The sequence below is a fragment of the Siniperca chuatsi genome, linkage group LG13, assembly GCF_020085105.1.
Source record: "Siniperca chuatsi isolate FFG_IHB_CAS linkage group LG13, ASM2008510v1, whole genome shotgun sequence".
Classification (NCBI taxonomy): domain Eukaryota; kingdom Metazoa; phylum Chordata; class Actinopteri; order Centrarchiformes; family Sinipercidae; genus Siniperca; species Siniperca chuatsi.
In genome coordinates, this window is record NC_058054.1 from 14,563,322 (window position 1) to 14,582,440 (window position 19,119).

At 39.6% G+C, this 19,119-nt stretch overlaps 1 protein-coding gene across 4 annotated transcripts in view; it reads right to left on the bottom strand.

Annotated features, from left to right (window-relative positions):
* Positions 1 to 3,139: 3,139 nt before the first annotated feature.
* The window catches only part of pbx1a (pre-B-cell leukemia homeobox 1a), a 47,719-nt gene continuing 31,739 nt past the window's right edge, over positions 3,140 to 19,119 (bottom strand). Inside the window, exons 3-9 of one of the 4 annotated variants that reach the window (XM_044219859.1) lie at positions 14,707 to 14,951; positions 13,013 to 13,203; positions 12,533 to 12,668; positions 10,926 to 11,085; positions 9,853 to 9,965; positions 8,476 to 8,574; positions 3,140 to 5,122 (exon numbers count right to left, since the gene is read on the bottom strand). In XM_044219859.1, the coding sequence (XP_044075794.1) occupies positions 5,030 to 5,122; positions 8,476 to 8,574; positions 9,853 to 9,965; positions 10,926 to 11,085; positions 12,533 to 12,668; positions 13,013 to 13,203; positions 14,707 to 14,951 (1,037 nt within the window). In that variant the 3' untranslated portion in view covers positions 3,140 to 5,029. The remainder of the gene's footprint in view (positions 5,123 to 8,475; positions 8,575 to 9,852; positions 9,966 to 10,925; positions 11,086 to 12,532; positions 12,669 to 13,012; positions 13,204 to 14,706; positions 14,952 to 19,119) is intronic. The other 3 variants (XM_044219860.1, XR_006380460.1, XM_044219861.1) reach the window with 3 other exon arrangements.

Genomic DNA, 19,119 nt, shown 5'->3' on the forward strand with positions numbered 1-19,119 from the left:
GGGGTCTACAGGCCAGGACTTTGGGTTAATAGCCTATATACTAGGTTGTGGTGGAAGAAGTATTCAGAAGTTGTACTTAAGTAAAAGTACCACAGTGTAGAAAAACTCTGTTACAGTTAATAGTCAGGCATTCAAATGTTTAAATAAGAAAAAGTACAAAAGTATTGGCATCAAAATATACTTAAAGTACCAAAAGTAAAAGTGCTCATTATGCAGAATGGCCCATTTCAGAATAATATATATTATATTATTGGATTATAATTATTGATGTATTAATGTGTACATCACTTTAATGTTGAAGCTGGTAAAGGTGGGGCTAATTTTAAATACTTTTTAAAATGTACTTACTTTTTTTATAACTGCTTAAAACTACTTCATATACTTTCTGTTTTTTTATTTTATCTTAATCTTTAATATTACATTATGCTTCATTTGTTGCTTATATTTTACATTACTAATCTGAATCTACAAAGTAACTAGTGACTGAAGCCATCAAATGAATGTAGTGGAGCAAAAAGTACAGAATTTGTAGTAGTAGAGTAGAGAGTATAGTAAAGTATAAAGTAGCAGACAATGAAAATACTGAAGTAAAGTACAGGTACCTCAAAATTGTACTTAAGTAAATGTACTTAGTTACTTTCCACCACTGCCTACAATATAAGAACACCTAATTACAAGAAATAGTCCTGCATTCAAAATTTTAAAAGAAAGTAAAAGTACAACAATGTTACCAACCAAATGGACAAAAGTATTAACAGTAAAAATGGTCCGTATATAGAATGGCCCCTTTCAGAGGTATTTTACTATGTGTATTATTGGAGTATTATTCATGTATAAGCAGCATTTTAATGTCATAGCCGGTCAAGGGGGAGCTAATGTTAATTACTTTACATACAGAGTACTCAACAAAGTACCTCAAACAAAGACATGATTCAACTATCACTGTTTTTGAAAGACAGGAGCATACACAAACATGTGAGCTCAGCAGGCAAGACAAGCAGAAGACTGTCATCACCCGGGGACATAATGAATGTTTTGAACAAATGTGTCAACATCGCCACCTTGTGGAGAGGGACAGATACTTCTGGTCCTTCTGTACACTGCTTTTGTTTTAATCAAATCATTTTGTTTGTAATCGAATTTAATATTGCCATATTTCTGATCCATACACCCTCTTCATTCTCAAGCATTGTCTCATCTTATCTACCAAACTAAGCGAAAAGAAAGACTTGATGGCCTGTAATTTAAGAGATCCAGATGCCACACCCAGTTTCCTATGCACAATATAATCTGTGTCTGTGTGACAGTGTGTAAGTGAGTGAATTTTGGATGAACCAGTGAGGGACTCATGTGGTCAGTTAGTCCAGCAGCAGCAGCAGCAGCGGGGTCTGGGCTGTTGTGTCACTGCACATTAGAGCAGTCTGCTGGGCTCTGCTGAGAGGGGGAGACAAGGTGTCTGGGCCACCCACCCATCCTCTTTTACGGCAGCTGTAATTATAAACAGTGGTACAATGACAGCTGGAGAGGCAGATGTCAACAGCAACATTAGATTTCAATCAGCCTGCACAGTGTCACCACTCCTGAGGAATGAGGAGGTGTAAAAACGACGCAGCATGACAAAATCCCTCAAAAATGTCAGAAAACAGTTCTCATTCTCTGCACAACTTATCTCACAAGATGTTTTTATTTCAGATTGATGTTGTGATAATGTGTCCAGCACTGAACAATTTTTTTTTTTTTTTTTTTTTTGGATGAAGTCTTGTCAGATTGTTTTTGATGCCCTCTCTGTTTGGTGAGAGCAGGCCGGCTCCTTCGCTGCCCTCCAGGCGCAGGGGAGCAGTCTGGTTTTGGCATTTCACACTCGTTCAGCAGTCAAGGCCTGTGACCGTCCGCAGATTCTACAGCCAACTGCTCCCTTATACCCTCGCCCCTGTTGTTTGGCCAATTATGAATATTCAGCTGCTATGAAAGTAATTCTGTCAGACATGCAACTGTCCAGCCAGATAGCGTCAGCGGTGTTGTTTGTAGTGTTTGAAGGGAGAACCTCACAAGGACGTGACCATTCTTCTCCTTTACTATCAGATTTTGATATTTATGATGACAAAAACTGAGTGTAAGATGACCTAAATACAATATATTGGATATATCTTTCTTTTTTTCTTTGTCTAACCAAAGTTTGATATAGATTATTTGATTATTCCATGTGCATGGACCTCCATTGTTGTCAAAAAAGTATTCGCACATCAGTGCTCATCAATGATGAACATGAGCTCTGTAGTTTATTTTAAATCAATCCCACATACTGTAAATATTCACAAGAACACCAAATGCTGAAAATAGTCCCCAACAGATACAATATTTAGGCTTCTTTGAGTGATGTTTGCTGAAAACTACAGTGACCAGCTGTTTTAGAAAATTGGTGAGTTTTACAGAAAAAAAGCAACTATGTATTTGTGACCAGTTTTTATAGATTTACATCTTCAGTAGGAACGAAGGAGCGCGGGGCTGAGTGCCACAGACATGGTAAGAAAGTCAGACTAAAACATTTTTCGTTTTGGTATTTTCATGGGATTTGTTGGCAATACCATAAATATAGAATATCACCAGCCTCATCCTTCAATTAAAATTAATAATATACTGCATCACTGTGGTCATGCGTTGCTGTGTGTATTGCTTTATAAAAATATTCAGAATGTAGAAAACAGCTTACATTTTCAGAATAGGTTTTTTTCGCACATAAATCCTGAAGTCATATGAAAGCTTCTCCAAAAGATAGTGATATCTGTCCAACTTCTACTCTAAATGTCAAAACCTGACAAACACTATCTGTAAGTGACTTTCTTTCTTTCTTTTGTTCTGTCAGAGACACTGATGTCCCCCCACTGTAATATAAACTTGATTTTGGTATAGTGTGCGTGTGTTTGTCTGAGTGCATGTACACTAATATACTGTATAGGAGCCATAATGGAAGGCAGGGACACACGTTTGTGTCTACTGGCTGTCACTAACATTGGTTGACTTTCAGTTATCATAACAGTGACTGCGATCACCGTCGAGCCACTGATGCCTTCGTGTAATGCTGAGCAAAAATGAAGAGTCTTTGCTCTCTCGTAAACTCCACAATAAAAAAATGCTGATGTATGATCTCGCTGTATTACATATCATTTTTTTAATGTGTTGAAAACAATTTCCAACAAAGCAAGTCAAGCACAATGGTGCACATAAACACATGTTGAAAGTTCATGAGCTAATTCACGAGTAGGAAAGCAAAAAAGTAATAGCCTACATTTAAGCATAGCATTAAAAAAATAACAAAACACAAAAAACAAATAGGCCACACAACATAAAAAGTGTCTATAAACAAGGTTAGACTGCTCAGAAAACACATTATTTGACATAATGACTTGTCCCTTCTTTAGTGCTTAATGGTTAACATTTACAATGTTCATAAATGTTTGATACTGAAAAAAAATCAGTTTGATAGTACTGAGACAAGCATGAATTCAAATGTCTACATTTGTTTTGGTGTCAATTCTAGGGTTACTAAAGCAGTACCAGCAGAATAATATAATGACTTAAATGATTTATATGTAAAGAAACGGCCAGAAGAGGACACAATTCATCAAAATGTGGAACGTAACATTATCTTTACAGTGTCCTCGTTAGAGCTGAGCAGCAGTTCAGGTACATCCAGATGCTTCTTTCATGGATGATCAGTGGCTCCATGCTGAAGCATTTTCTGAACCCATGCTGTCGATTCAGGAGCAAGGACCCACTGTGTAAGCACGTTCAACTCTATTAACATAATGACTTCCCTGTTTAAGTGGATTGTTGTTCATGTATTGAAAAACAAACTCAGTTACAGACGTTCTTGACAAACTTTCTTTTCTGTAGAAAGTGATATTTCTTCCTGTATTTCTTTCAATGGGACAGTGTTGTTCACTCGATTGTAGCACCAGAGCTAAATGACAGTAGATGGTGAATTAAATGAGTAGAAAAAGACATAATGCTGTGTATATTTGATGAAAGAATATATTATAACTGACTTCATGATGACACACTTTTCTTGACAGTTTTGTTTTGGTTACATCAGCATTTTGGCATCTTCAAAAACTTTTCTTCTGTAGTGGTGGTGGAAGACAAAACAAATATCATAAAGGATTTAAAAAAAAAGTTTTTTCCTTGTCCAGCATAGATCAACAGAAAAAGACAAAATTTCCTGTATTCCTAATTGTGTCAGTGAATCCTGCCATTCTGTGTCACTCTACCAATATGCTGCAGAACCAAAGCCAACAGAGTGAAAAATAATTTGTTTTTAAGTTGATAAATCCTCCATCTTAATGAATAATGTCAAGCTTGTCCGATTTGATGACAAGTATTTATTTATTGTTTTACAGATAACATACTTCACAGGGTTACCTTAGAGGTAAAATCTCCTGACAGTTTTGACTCGTCGGAGACAGCGAGGGAAGATGAACATACTTTTATCAAGCACACATTGTAAACAACTGAGCAATATTTAAGTCTAAATGGCGTACCATAGAATAGGTGAGAGACAACAAAATGTAAGTAAGAAGATGCCTCTTGTTTGCAAAGACAAAAGTTTCATTTTTACAAAACAAATAATGGTCACTGACATATTTTTTCTACTTTTTTTTAGTGGCTGAGAGGTAGAATGAAGTATTTTCAGTTAAAACCAATGATTTGATTTATTTACTTTATCATATCATTTCATCTTTATGAGTGAAAACATTATGAGTGAATAAGTAACCCCAGCCCTCTGGATATAATGTGAAATCTGTACAAACGTCTCCACTGATTGCGGTATTGTTTGGATTTTTATTGTGAAACTTTTTGTTTGTATCCCAAATGTCCAACGTTATAAGCAGAGGAAATATATATTTTTTTTTCTGGTTAGGATTTCACAGTACCTCTCCAAACTGTGGGGCAGAGAATTCCTTTGTTTAATACTGTGAACAGCAAGGTCAGTCCATGTTTTTATGTCGATGAGGTGTAGAGATGGATATATTCAGTTGGAAGTATCCGAATGAACGCTCCCGGGTCCTTCTGTGGGCGATGTCACTGACGACGGAGTCGGAGCATCTTGCCAGCCACCATTTGTCTGTGTAGATAAGACAGGAAATAGTTATCTTCATGGTGACACATTATACTGTATCATACAATATTGGCAGATACGTGTCTTCAAGGATAAGGTTGGCACTATTCTATATTTTTCTTACTGGCAGAAAATCCCATGAAAATCCCAAAATAACCACTGAATTGATGCTACAGTACTAACAAGTATTGCTTTTGTGTAACCAAAGCCTGATATCTCTTATTCCTCTGTGCCATAGAGCTCAATTGTTGTCCAAAAACTATTAAAAACACATCAGTGAGCCACACGTGGTAACATGGCCCTTCATTACAATGAACATGAGCACTGTAGTTTATTTTGAATCAATCCCACACACAGTACACCGTCCTGCTGCGCTAAATACTCACAAGAGCACCAAATGTGTATTAAGCCACTGGTGAAAATAGTCCCCCTATTCAGTCCTGTTTGAGTCATTTTTGCTATAAACTACAATGCCCAGCTGAGCTACAGTACATATTTATTTACATCTTCAGTAGGAACAGTTGGACTTGGCGATGAGTGCCACGGACAGGGAAAGTCGTAAAGTATTGAGAGACGGACTAACACATTATTTGTTAACAATAACATAAATATAGAATATCATCAGCCTTATCCTTTAATTAAAATGAATGAAACAGGGTTACTGCATCTCTATGGTCATGCATTTGCTGTGTGTATTGCTTTTTAAAAAATATTCATAATGTAGAAAACAGCTTTCATTTCAGATAGAAGGGGTTTTGAGTAGGTTTATTTGTTCCTTAAAGTAAAAAAAAAATACTACATAAATCCTTAATTCAAGTGCAAAAGCTACCAAGCTTCTTCAACAGCAGTGATGTCTGTCCAACTGCTACTTTACAGTTTAAAAACTGACAAACACTATTTTTAAGAGACTCTTCACTAAAAATATTATTGCGCCACTTCCGTCATTTTCCCCTCCAAACGGCTGACATAATGTGAGATAAACAGAACAGATGAAACACAGAATACGCAGACCTTTCATATATCTCAGAATATACCCCTGAGATGGTTGATAAAAGAATACATTATCTAAAACATAGCTCTTTAAAATGGAGGCCTTCTCAAATCATGATAAAAGGTTGACTAAAGACCATTAAGGACATTAATTGCAATTTCCACACTATTAGTGAGAGCTGGGAACGTGCTTTGGCAGCCTCTTATTTCCAAACCCTGTTATTTCGCGTAAAGACTGTCTGTCATCTTATTCAGAAGCAAGAGGGGAAAAAAAGATATAAAAAAACCCATTTCCAGCCTCTGAGAGAGGCAACACCCACTAGCAATTTGAGGGGTGTAATTGCTGTTCAAGGATAAAGAAGGAGAGGTGAACCACGAGAGTTCAGTCAGTGGATCGTAGAAAGAAAAATATATTATCTGTGCAAAATAAACACAAGCACCAACATTTTATTCACAAGCTGTACTGAAACACTGCAATTTTTTAAAAAGCGTTTTTATTAAAAAATGAACTATAAAGAGACTCATCATCATCTTCATCATCATCACCACAAATATGCACTATAACTTTTATTCTTTCGTGAATCTTCCAAAATAGGTATTTCTACTGGGGCTGGAGGTTGTAGTCTAAAATTTATATCACAATAAACTGTCACAATTAGATTTAAAAACGATAATAATAAATAATTATTAAAGATTTATAACAATAAAAGTTTTTTTTATATATATCACCGTGTTATTTTAATTTCCCGTGGTGGCTCATTTCTGATTTTTTTGTGCTGATTATTATAGTATGACTACTTCGAGACCTAGACCAGACTGTGGGCTCATTGATTGGTTGAACTTCTAGTTATATGCCACTGGTTGTTGTAGCGATCCTTAGTTTAACTGTATAAATTCAGACAATTTATTATTGAAAAATTCTGCATTCGCGGTAAATACAGATTGGTAGGAAATTCAATAGTCCCAGTTTGACCACTTTTTCATGTATTACCATTACATTCAAGTCACAGCGCAAAACGTGTTTCTCTGAAAAATAAATACCCGACAATCTTTGAAGAACCCAGAAAGTTGTTTAACAACACATACAGCTGTTCTGAAGGTATTTCCAGAATCCTCAAAGAGTCTTCTGAGCATCTGGATGAAAAAATACTATTGTATTGTATTTTTTACCCGCTTCTCAAGTTGCAACAAGCAAAACATTTTTAATGTTTTGCTTGTTGCAACTTTTGTATGAAAATATAAAATATTGGGGGAAAAACATCAATATATACCAATATAACTGATAATAAAACATTTCATTTTTGTGCCTGTTGTACAAATTGAGCAAGACGGTATGTGATTTCTGGCTGCCTTCTGGCTGTTCAGATTAGATAAAAGGGTTAAAAATCTTTTTATACCGTGGAGCAAACAGAATATTTTTAAACATCACTGGGTATTTGTCTGAAATAGTTATACATGCGAGGGACAAACTGGGGCTAGAGATTCATAATGTCGGTAATTCAATACATTTGGTTTAAATTCCCAAATTCCTATGAACACTTAGTTTGGAGGTTAGTTTTGGTTTTGCACTTTTCGTAAAAAGATTTTGTCTGCTTTCATTGGTCTAACACACCAGCACAGTGTATTGAACACCTATTTCCAGTTTAGCCTATTGTATGTTGTAACTGGCTTGATGCATCCGTGTTCTTATTTTAGCACGAGGGGTGTTGCAGGCTTGGCTGTCAGTGCCGCTGTTCCTGTGGATGAATGATCTGACCAATGTGCTTGGACTGTTAGCCCAAAGCCCCACTCTTTCTGTCCCTGTGACTGTCGTATTGATTCTGTTCAGCCCCGTGCAGCCTGTCGCCATGGATCTACATGCTAACGCACCGCCTCCAGTGTTGCCTGTCCCGCCCTGCCCAGCCCAGCAATGAGACCTAGAAAACTGGCCCGGCCTTTGACAGGCTAGTTAAGGAGTTATTTTAAGAATTAGCAACTGGGAAAACATTTTTCGAAGCCAGTCTTAGAGGGGACAGGAGGTATAACTTGTCCTATCATGCCAATGTGAGAGCAGCGTTGGGAGGGAGGATGACACCTGTGTCCTTGTTCCTGTCGACTGCAGGTGTCTCGCTAACGCTAATATCCTCCGACAGACTAGGAGCCTGTCCAGCTACTCAGCCTGGTAGCTGCCTCATTGCCTGCCACCTAGGGCACGGCTGGAGCAGGGGGGCAACTGGCTGGACAACAGCCCAACCCCGGCAAACTCTGCTAAATGGCATCCCAGCGTGCACACAAAATTACACAATATTATACACATACTGCAACTGGGGAATCATTGCACAGTAAGACAGCAAAGACAACATTGAGAAGGACAGAAGGAGATTGTTTACAGGTCTTACGTTGATGCCCTGTGGACTGTACATCTGGCTGGCTGCGAGGCTGTCACTGTATCCTCCGGTCTGGCTGATAACATGGCGAAGGGTATCCACCTGGAACAGCGGGAACACACAGACAAAAGGCCTGGTCAGACAAAAGCTCTGGATAACAAAGACAGCCATGCACAAGGAAAGGTCAGTCTGATAGTAAAAGGGTACCATAAACAGGAAAAGGTTACAAACAACGAATCTGAATGATTTTGGCTGCTATTACAAGCTTGATAACGACGTTGCAAAAGGACAAAAATACAAGAAAATTACAAGAAGTAACTAATTATGAATGTATTTGCAGACATTCAGACAAAATCAGACATTAAAACAATACCTTGCAAGTCATTCTTCTAGATGTAGCTGCACACTACTAAAAATATTGTTTACTGTATATGCAGACACAGAGACCTGTTTTTTACCACACATGACAAATGCTCTGATGAATCTTCACATCGAATCACGTTTACCCAACATGGCTGCCAATAAAAATATGGTGTAACTGAGGTCACATCTTACATTATTTTGTTATTAAAGTTTTTATTAGAATATCACCATTTCCATGTTCGTCACAGATTGACTGGAAGCTGCTTTGGAGCTTTTGGCAGAGCAGCCTGCCAGGTAATGCATGAAAACACACCTGCCATATGGATTTCACAACAAATAAGACTACTCTACTCAGGAGGCCAATTTAGTAACAGTTGTACTTTCTCTTTTCTTTTGTTGCTTTCTTTTAAATTGTACAGCGCTGAGAGCAAGGCCATTCTGCCATGTTCAGAAAAATAACCCTTTTAAAGGAACATGAGTTTCACTAATTAAAGGCCAACCCTGAAGACCTCTTTACCTCCTGTAAGGGTCGTCCCTTTTGGATATTCATGAACGACCTACAGCATTTGGAGAGCTGATCTGAATAGAAAAGGGGGGGATGGAGGGATGCCATAAGCACTGAAACCAAATGAGAATATCACTGCGGGTGGTGATTCCTTAATCTATGGTGAGAGTTGTAACACTCAGAAACACTGTGCTGGTCATCACTGTCCACTGGGGCAAGGTCAGGGAGCCACAGTGCACCAGTGGCTATGTGAACTCTTGTCAGGAGCGCTGATGAGTGTTGCACCGTTTCCAAAACTGTCTACAGTCGTCTACTCTACCGTGGGTTGACAATGGCTTCTACATTAATGTAAAGCTTCAGGCTAAGTATAACCTCTGTTTCACTGTATAGGTCAAGTTATCGTGGGCATCTGCACTCCCAGATTGGACAGTGGTTGAACAATTTTACATGCGATCTCAAGAGTTTGTTAGCTTTTCGGTCATGTAGGACACTAAGCTTGGAGAGGAGCCTACCTGGGATTGTATGTTGGCCCCAACCTGCCCCCCTTGGTACGAGTCCCCATTGAGGGACTGCACACTCATGAACAAGTCTCCGGAGTTTGACATGTTAAAAGAGCCAGCAGAACCTGAGAATACACAGAGGCAGAGGAGAAGAAAGAGAGCAAGAGAGAAGGACAAAGATAAGAGGGGAGAGAGAAAGAAGTAACAGGGAAGAAGAGAAGAACAGAAAAAGGAGTTAAAATGATCATGCATAAGCAAAAGTGCATTAAGTGGGTTAGTTTGGGAAGGCAGCTGGCATCATGAAAAAGGCTTTTTCTACAAACCTGTACGCTACAGATGCAGTACGCGCACATTAAAATATCACTGAAGGATAATTTAAAAGGAAAAATCAACCAACAAGAAGCATGAGACAGATAATCATCATAAAACTGTTTAAATCCAGTTTAAACAAGCCTTATGGATTATATTGTAGTTAAATGTCCGTGCTGCTAGTGTTTCATTAAGGAAGTAATAATTGATCTGCAGGAAGACCCAAAGAATCGTCTTCATCCTTTAATGGACCCCAGCTCCCCAGATGTAAAGAGACCATCGCGTAACTTGATTTCAACACCCGGTCCTAATCCAATACAGTTGTGAAGTCTCTATATGACAAAAGACTCCGCTTGCCCTCTGAGCAGCTTAATGGCATGCACAAGGTCAACCGGACAAGAGGCAGGAAAAATTAACGTCCACAAGACCAAGAGGTCAATAACAGAGACAGAGAGAGAGAGAGAGAGGATGAGTGAGAGAGACAGACGGCAAAGGCAGAGAAGAAAGAGAAAAAAATGGAACAAGAAGAGCAAGAAAGCCGCATCGTATTACTGGGTTAGTTGAGGAGAAGCGTTGCCTTCTGTTAGTCTAAATGAAACAGCACCAGAGACTGAATTAAGTTGGGGCTCAGGTTTGAGAACATTATTGTGCTCTATCTTGAGCATCTATCTGTTCTGGTATAAAAATAATATTATCTAATTCTTCTATCTAAAGAGCTTCTTTTAATATAACCCATTATATATACATATACGCATGTATAATGTGATTCAGCTCACCTGCTGAATTGGGAGTTGATGGGGAGTTTGCCTGGCTGCCGTGAGCAGACACACTGGTTGCACTGACTGCGGTCCTCGCTGCATACATGTTGGCCTCTTCTTGGAACTTGCCAATGTTTTTCTTGTATCGGATTCTCTTGTTCCCAAACCAGTTTGATACCTGTCAAAATAGCAATGACAAGATACAGTAGCTGACTTATGATAAATGTAAGCTGATATCTATGCAAACAATAAAAGTGAAATAATGAGTATTAATACTTAATAACTAAGCCTGGATTATGTTTCCTGCACCAGTTAGCACACCACTAGCTTTTGTGACTGTTGTGACATAACTGGTTTCCACATGGACTTGCAACATTTCAAACGACTACACATGGCTCATTAAATTTAACCGTGGATCAGACCTATGGGGAAATATTACTATAATATTCTTATAGTGCTGTTTTCCACCAACCTTATGGAAATACAACTGTAATATACATTAGTGCTGGCATGCTTTGATCAGTGATTCACAGACTTGCTCTACAGTATTCCTGCATTTGGACTGCAAATGACAATGATTAAAGTTATAATCTCGAAGATTTTCATTTAAATAAATGTCTGTTAAATTACTATCGCCGAATAAGGTAATGAATGAATGAGGATGAAATATTGCAATATTTATTTATTTGCAGTATTATGAACTGGGTGTCTGTATGTTGTATTATGTTACTGCTGATGCAAACCGAACATTTCCTGCTGCTGCAGATTCACATTAAAAGCATTTAACTGGTGAAACATGAGTTGACTGATATTATGTAGTAGTCACAGGAAATACAATGTGTTTGTCAGAGAGCTTGACACTGACTGCTATCGTTCATCAAACGTGTCTACAAAACAAGACAACAGTCATTTTCAAGCATGTGAGCTGTTAGATGAAGAACTGCAGGCAACAGGTTGCACACCTCCAACTTCTCAGCAAGGTAACCAGCTTTTTTCACTGTGCCCTGCTGTTCGCAGACTCATGCCGTGTGCAGAATAAAATCAGACCACGATTGTTCACAGAATGATGGAAAAAGGCCAATTATTTCCTGACTTCTCTATTAAAACGACAATGTTCTGTGACCTGTAGTATTAAGCCTCATTTGCTGTTACCACCAGTTACTAGGTGTCGCCAAATCAACCAGGACTTAAATTTTAAGGATTGCCACTTCAAGTAAGATGTTTTTTGATAGTCATTAGTCTATGTGAAGATTGCTGTAATATTCCTATTGTGCTCTACATGTTTTTATCTTGTGCGCTCTGTATAAAACACTTCTTCCTCTCAGGTTATTTAGTCTAATCTAATACAGAAATGATTTTCTTATAATTTTGTCTTAATGGCATTTAATATTTATCCTCTCTCTGTGAGGATACCATTCATAAAATACTGTATAAATGCAACAAAAGGTCATTGTAACCCAAAATAATGTTAAGATTGCATTTCAAACTCAGCTAACTGTAAGTTAATGTTGATTTGGGTATTACTAATTGAAACCCCAATCAAAGTAAAATGCCACTGATTGTGATTATTTTTGACCAAATGATTAACCACAATCTAAATGGAGAGCTTTGTTTATTCTGGTTACCTGTGACACTGTGATGCTGCATTTCTTGGCCAGCTCTTCTTTGGCCTCCTCGCTGGGATAGGGGTTACTGAGATGGGAGTAAAAGTACTCGTTTAGGATCTCTGTCGCCTGTTTGTTGAAGTTCCTCCTCTTTCGTCTGGACAGACAGCATAAAGGAGACAGACAGAACAGAAATGTATAGTTATATTTATAGAAAATACTTGGTAAACAAATAAATTAATCTTCACTTGCACCTTCATTTAACCAGGACAGTTTAGAAAGTGTCATTAAAAGCTATTAAAATGCATTTATAAAAAAAAACCCAAAACAAAACAAAAAAACAAAGAGGGTAATTTAACCAAAAATTCAGGTAAACAAACAATAGAATCTGTCTGACCAGTGGCAACAAAAATTATTTTTAAAATAAAGAACAATTTTGAGCACAATGTATTAAAAGGATAGTTTTGTTAGATTTTCTTGCCCACATGGAGATGCACAGACCTGGCGTCGAGAAAGCGTGAGCGCAGGATCATGACGGCCTCGCAGGTGCTTTGTTTCAGCTGCATCTGGATGGAGCTGAACTTGCGGTGGATGATGCCGACCATGCGCTCGATCTCTTTGGGCGAGATGGGTCGTGTTCGAGACTGCTCCCTTAGCAGGTTCATCACATGGGTGGTGAACTCATTGCACGCCTGGATGCACAGACAGACAGGATTCATAAAAAGAATAACTATCATGGAGGCTAGGCAGCTTCAGACAGAACAAAAAGGATGAAATTGGATTCTGGAGAGGCTGCACCTTCACTGGTAGGCCTTGGCCTCGCAGAAGCAGTGCTGACAGTATAACAGCAGCAGCGTTAGAGGTAATAAGAATAGTCTAAATTAAAGCGGCAGACACAGTGCGATGTTTCACGCCAAACAAATGTGGCGATAGAGTCATACAGTGGAGGCAGCGAGACTCACAGTGCTCTGAATATTAAAAAGACTTCTCTTCAATGGAAGACAAAATGTGACAAGTGAAGAGAAATCTAAAATGACAGCAGGCTTTCAGTCCCGTTAACGTTCAAGAGGTTTAAACTGTCTCCCTCTCTTTTCACTCCATCTTTCAGGCTACCTCATTCTCTCTCTCTCTGAATCAGTCACTGGATATGACTGCATTCAGAGTCAAGGTGTCTGTTGCTTGTCAACACCAGGGTTACGTCAGTCAAAGTGATGCACCGAGCAGCCGTTCTGCTTGCACACACACGCCAGACACTACTCACTCATAAGCGTGCGAGGTGTACGTAGCGTGGTGACACAAAAATGCTCAGGTGTGTATTGACTGTGACAGTTAGCGATGACTAGCCTTCCTCTGAGAAGACGACAAACCCAGAACGCTTTGACTTCCGAGGGAATGACAAGACGTAACAGTCTTTGGAAAAGAGCTGGTGTGTGACTGATATAATGGCTGCTTGCCTGCTGAAGATAACATCTCTGAAAGCTTGGCTTGTCATGAGTTGGCCTGTGAGAGCTGATTTCAAGAGCTTAGTTTGTTAAAACTTCTCTGTAAAATATGTCATCCATCATTTATACCAACTTATTCCCATTTAGGTTCACAGATGGAGCTTTTTCCAGCATGCAGTCAGGGTCAGCTATTGAACATTGCCCCTGGAAGTGGTGTGAGTCAGGAGTGTGGGGTCTGTGCAGTGTATCACCACTTCATCTTTTGTCCCCATGAAGAAGTTTTTGCAATTCATGAGTCAAGCCACATATTTGTGCATGTCAACAACGGAACAATATCCATATCCACCATCAGTCAAGATAATGTCCAACTCACTGCTCAAAAAGATGGAGTCAAAACACTGATGTACAACAGGGGATCCACCCAAGTATGGACTGTGAAGGGAACATAAAATAAACACACAAAAAATGGATTTTAAAACAGTGCCTGGCTCATGGGCACATTAACAGGGCAGATTCCTATTATGGTGGGCTGAATTAAGGCTTAGCGGGTGAGCAAAGTCTAACATCCACATTTAATGTGAAGTATATGGGGTATTTAATGATAAAATACTTAAATAAAATGACAATATGAATATGTTACAAGAAGAGGAACAGAGCTAAAAAATTTGAGAATAATAATAGCTGAGAAAATGCTAAATGCATTTTGGAGTAGCAGGCAAGCTGATGGTAAGACACAATATTTTTCCTCCCCACCTGTTCATACTTCTCCAGCTCCGTGTGGTAAATTTGTCGGATCTGAGTCAGCTTGGCCCGGTAGTCAGAGTGTTCTGCTGAGTTGTCGGCACCGACGCCGCCAGTGGCTGCTGCGGCGGCTGCAGCAGCTGCCGACCCGCCGCCTTTCTCCGGCCCAGCCACACCCTCCGCCAGCAGCATGTTGTCCAGTCGCATCAGCTGAGGATCTGGAGGCTCCTCCTCCTGGGCACCACGGATACTGAGCACTGTGGAGGACAGGAGAAGATGACATGAAAACAATGACACTAAACAGTCCTATTTACATGGATGTTCAAAATGACTGAATAGCAAGAATTTTACTATGACTGAGCAAGAGTCTTAACTATTTCTCCCGCTGCAGCCTACCAAGTCAATTCCCTGAAATATGGCCATCATTTTAATAGTTCAAGTCTGTGCCATAAAAACCTGCAGCCTCACAGAGGCTGGCAGCTAGGCAGGACCATAAAACCTTTTATCGATTCTGGCTATCATTTCATGTAAAAACAAAAAATAAATGAACATAGCCTTCCACCAGAGTTCATCTTTCATTGCTCTCCTTATGCTCAGACTATGTTTAGTTTCTGGCTGATAGCTTTATTATCTTGTCAGATACTATCTAAACAGAAAAACAAACTAATAATACAAGTTAGACACAGCATATTAATGCAAAGGCACCTGGCTCGAATAAATCGGTTTTAGGAGATTAAAGAATTCAAGCTAAATCAAATAGTTAGAACATTAGATGAACATTCACACACTGAAAACATGATGACTACTTAAAAAAGACACTGAGAAGCGATTAAAAAAATGTGTCTCATAATACATCATACAAATAACTACTACATTACCATTCTAACATCACACCTGAAACACCAGTGCAGTATTCATTGTGTTGTAATCTTAATTTAGCAGGATGCTTTCACAACTGACACTGAGGTCTGTTTACACACTTGTTTGGGGGTTTGAACCTGCACATATTCACACACCTACAGGCACTCAGCTCTCAACTGACTCTCAGCTCCCATGGTGTGGAGAGTGAAGTGTAAACACAATAAAGACAGGCCTGCTGAGATGGACATGCACAAACAACATGCACACAAAATGTACACTTGCACACATCCACACACCCAGATATTCTGAGAACTCACACAAAAACTATGCTGCTGACTATTTGAATAATGCTATTTTAACTATATTCTACAGTATAAAACACACAGGTGTTTCACCATGAATTTTTATTTAAAGATCAGTTGTACTGCCCTGCCTCTTTCTGCCACCAGAAGGCTCCCTCGGTAAAGCAGCAGAGTGTCCTGCTTTTCTCCGAGGTGCTGAAAACAGCCGACCAGGTGCAGCCCTCCATTCCATCCACTGTCTTCAAGGACAAAGACAAAGCTCACGCTGCCACAACATTTTTTATACACACTTTAATCTACGCATCTATCAAAATGTTTCAGGAGGACGATCTAATACTACATCCTGGATGTGTCTTCCATGATGCCTGTAGACAGTGACGGTAAATGACAGGTTGTGTGACAGAGCAGTAAAGCCATATCGTAGCCCACAGTCTCCGGTCACAGCGACGGCTCTTTTGTAATGAGGATGTAAGGCTGAGTCGCCCTGTGACCTTTCTGGTGAGCAGGGGGTCCAGATGGATTCCCGGGGCCGCATGGGGAGCTTGTCTACCCTGGTCCTCCTCTTTTCAACCCCCCCAACCCCCCTCTCCTGCAATAACATCATCCATTCCCATCAGCTCCAACACGTGAGCAAGCTCAGCTCAAGAGGCAAATGTCAATGGCTATCAGACGGCTGGAAAAGGTCAGGAGTTCAGATGGGGAGCAGACGCATGTGTGTGTGTGTGTGTGTGTGTGTGTGTGTGTGTGTGTGGGCGCATGTGCACATGTGCTGGTAGATGAATATGTGGATATTTTTCATGTGAATCACACCAGCGGGAAATTATAACACTTGCCAATTTAATTCTGACAAAATAGTGGCACATCCCAACCAGAGGGGGAATCTAATGAGCCTAAGAGTGATTTATTCATTCCCTCCAAGTCCCCGAGTGCACAACTAAAAGCATGAAATGGATTAAATAAATACAATTAATAAGGAAAATCAAACAATTCACTGTGCTGTGGCATAATTACCCTAACCACAGCCATCAGCTTTATTTATTTCTGTTCAGTAATAGCAATGAAATCGATTAGACCTCAATGCAAGTCAGAGTGCTCGTTGTGAACTCTGCAACCATGGACTATACATTAACATAATCACCTGACAGAGGGAAGTGCCCTCTATTACAATACATCACATGCTCCCAACACTTGTATTATAACACCAGAAACACACTTTCTTGTCTATTGTAGCAACAAAGGCATGGAGCCCATCCTGCTCTGCGATTCCCTTATTCCATGGACAGTCACAGATTAGTATCTATAAAAGGAAGATGGCCATCATCTAATCTTGATCATTACCGACAGACTTAATTGAACAATGAGAGGACACAATTCCCCTCTCTGTCGCTTCCTCCCTCCCTCCTTCCTCCTCTCTTCTTCTCTCCTCCCCTTTGTGCATGCTCTTGTATAATTCCTTCCCTGAGATGTGGGGCACTAAACCCAAAAAGGAAAGGCATAAAAAATGAACACGTATCATAAACAATTCTCCAGCCGCTTCCTGAATAATGAATGGAATTCTAAGAATAAGCCTTTGTTTTGGTTATTGACTAAATTAATTTCTGCTGTTTTACTTCCTTAAGAGCTGGCTCATGCCCATCGCCACACTGCCTGCTGTTTGTAGACAACAGGAGTGTAAATAAACATGACGATTAAGCCACCCACTCATACGGGGAGAATCAAGGTGCACACACACACACACACACACACACACAAACACACAACACAAACATACACTTTGTGCATGAATGTAAGCACTCAAATAGGCGCACACACACACACGAAAAATACACAGCTATGCACATTGGCAGATTACCCTGAGCACCCAGCCTGGCGCCCTGCGAGTGCTTTTAAATGAAAACATGTTTAATTAATGATGTTGAAGTATTCTGTCACAATTAGGAAGATTTACGGTCAAACAAGGCAGCAGTGATGTCTCTGACAGCCATGATGAAAGTTTACCCTTCTTGCCTCTGACTGGCAGCTAGCAGCCAACGCTGGACTGGATCCATTTCCCATCAATACAGTAATGCAATACACTCCGCAGCACTGTAGTGCATATATGTGTGTTTGTGTGTGTCCCTTCCTTGCCTAGCTCTTGTCCACATCACATGACCCAAGAGAGAGGTAGGCAGTGGCTGTGCTCTCTATTGATTGTGTGGGCACACGTCATCTAGGGTTTCAGCAGTTAATAAATCAGGCCTGTTCCTGACACAAACGTGTGTGTGTGTGTGTGTGTGTGTGTGTGGGGGCTGTCACAGACCAGTCAACAGGAGTGAAAGTGACAGCCACATGATAATGTAACATCACCACCATTCATCCCTGCCACACAGCATTCTGAGACAGAACAACAACAACCTAGGAACCTGAAAAAAAAAGCAGCGTGATTTACAGCAGACATGACAAGTATCACTAATACAAAACCTCCCCTCCCTGCTCCTTGAAGGAGTTCAGCATCCTGCTCTCATCTGCATTTGATACAAGCCCAATAAAGCAGTCTTCATAGGACGCAGCACTGTTCCATATTTCATACTGACCCACACACTACAGTGTAAACTACAGTGCTAAGCAATGCTATTCTCATTACAGACAACATTAAATGAACATTATGTTACATTACATCCAGTTTACTGTATATGTGGTCATTTCTACTGAATTGAATCTGGGCTGTAATAAAGAATAGACAATCATTATGGAATTACTAAACTGACCTCACAATAAAGTCTGTGCCATGAAAACAATTGCTATATTCTAAATATTGTGTTATTCAAGTAGTCTTAAAATGTTCTTTACTGTATTTGTACTTAATTTGATGAAAGCTAGATTTGTGGTCTGTCCATGAACTCATGGGAAACTTTCTCAGGCCCAAATGTTCTCTCCAACACCAGATAATGGGAAGCTGTTAAGAGTGCTGCGGCAACTTAGCATTGCACTCCTACAACACTGACAGACTCATGATGGACAGTTAAAAACAAAAAGGATCAAAATCGATGCAGCACAACCAGACGTGTTGTCTTTTTTATTCCACCTAAATTACCCACAACCCAATTCGACTGGAGACAGTTTGGTTGGAGATTTGTGTGTTATGCTAGTAGCAGCTAATTTAGCCTTGAGTCACTAGACTCAAGCAGAGATGAGGAGCTACAAAGGTCTGGTTTCCTCACTTCTTTCTAACTCCACACCCCCAGATTTTTTTCATTTTTAAATTTGTAGTCTTCAGTGACTT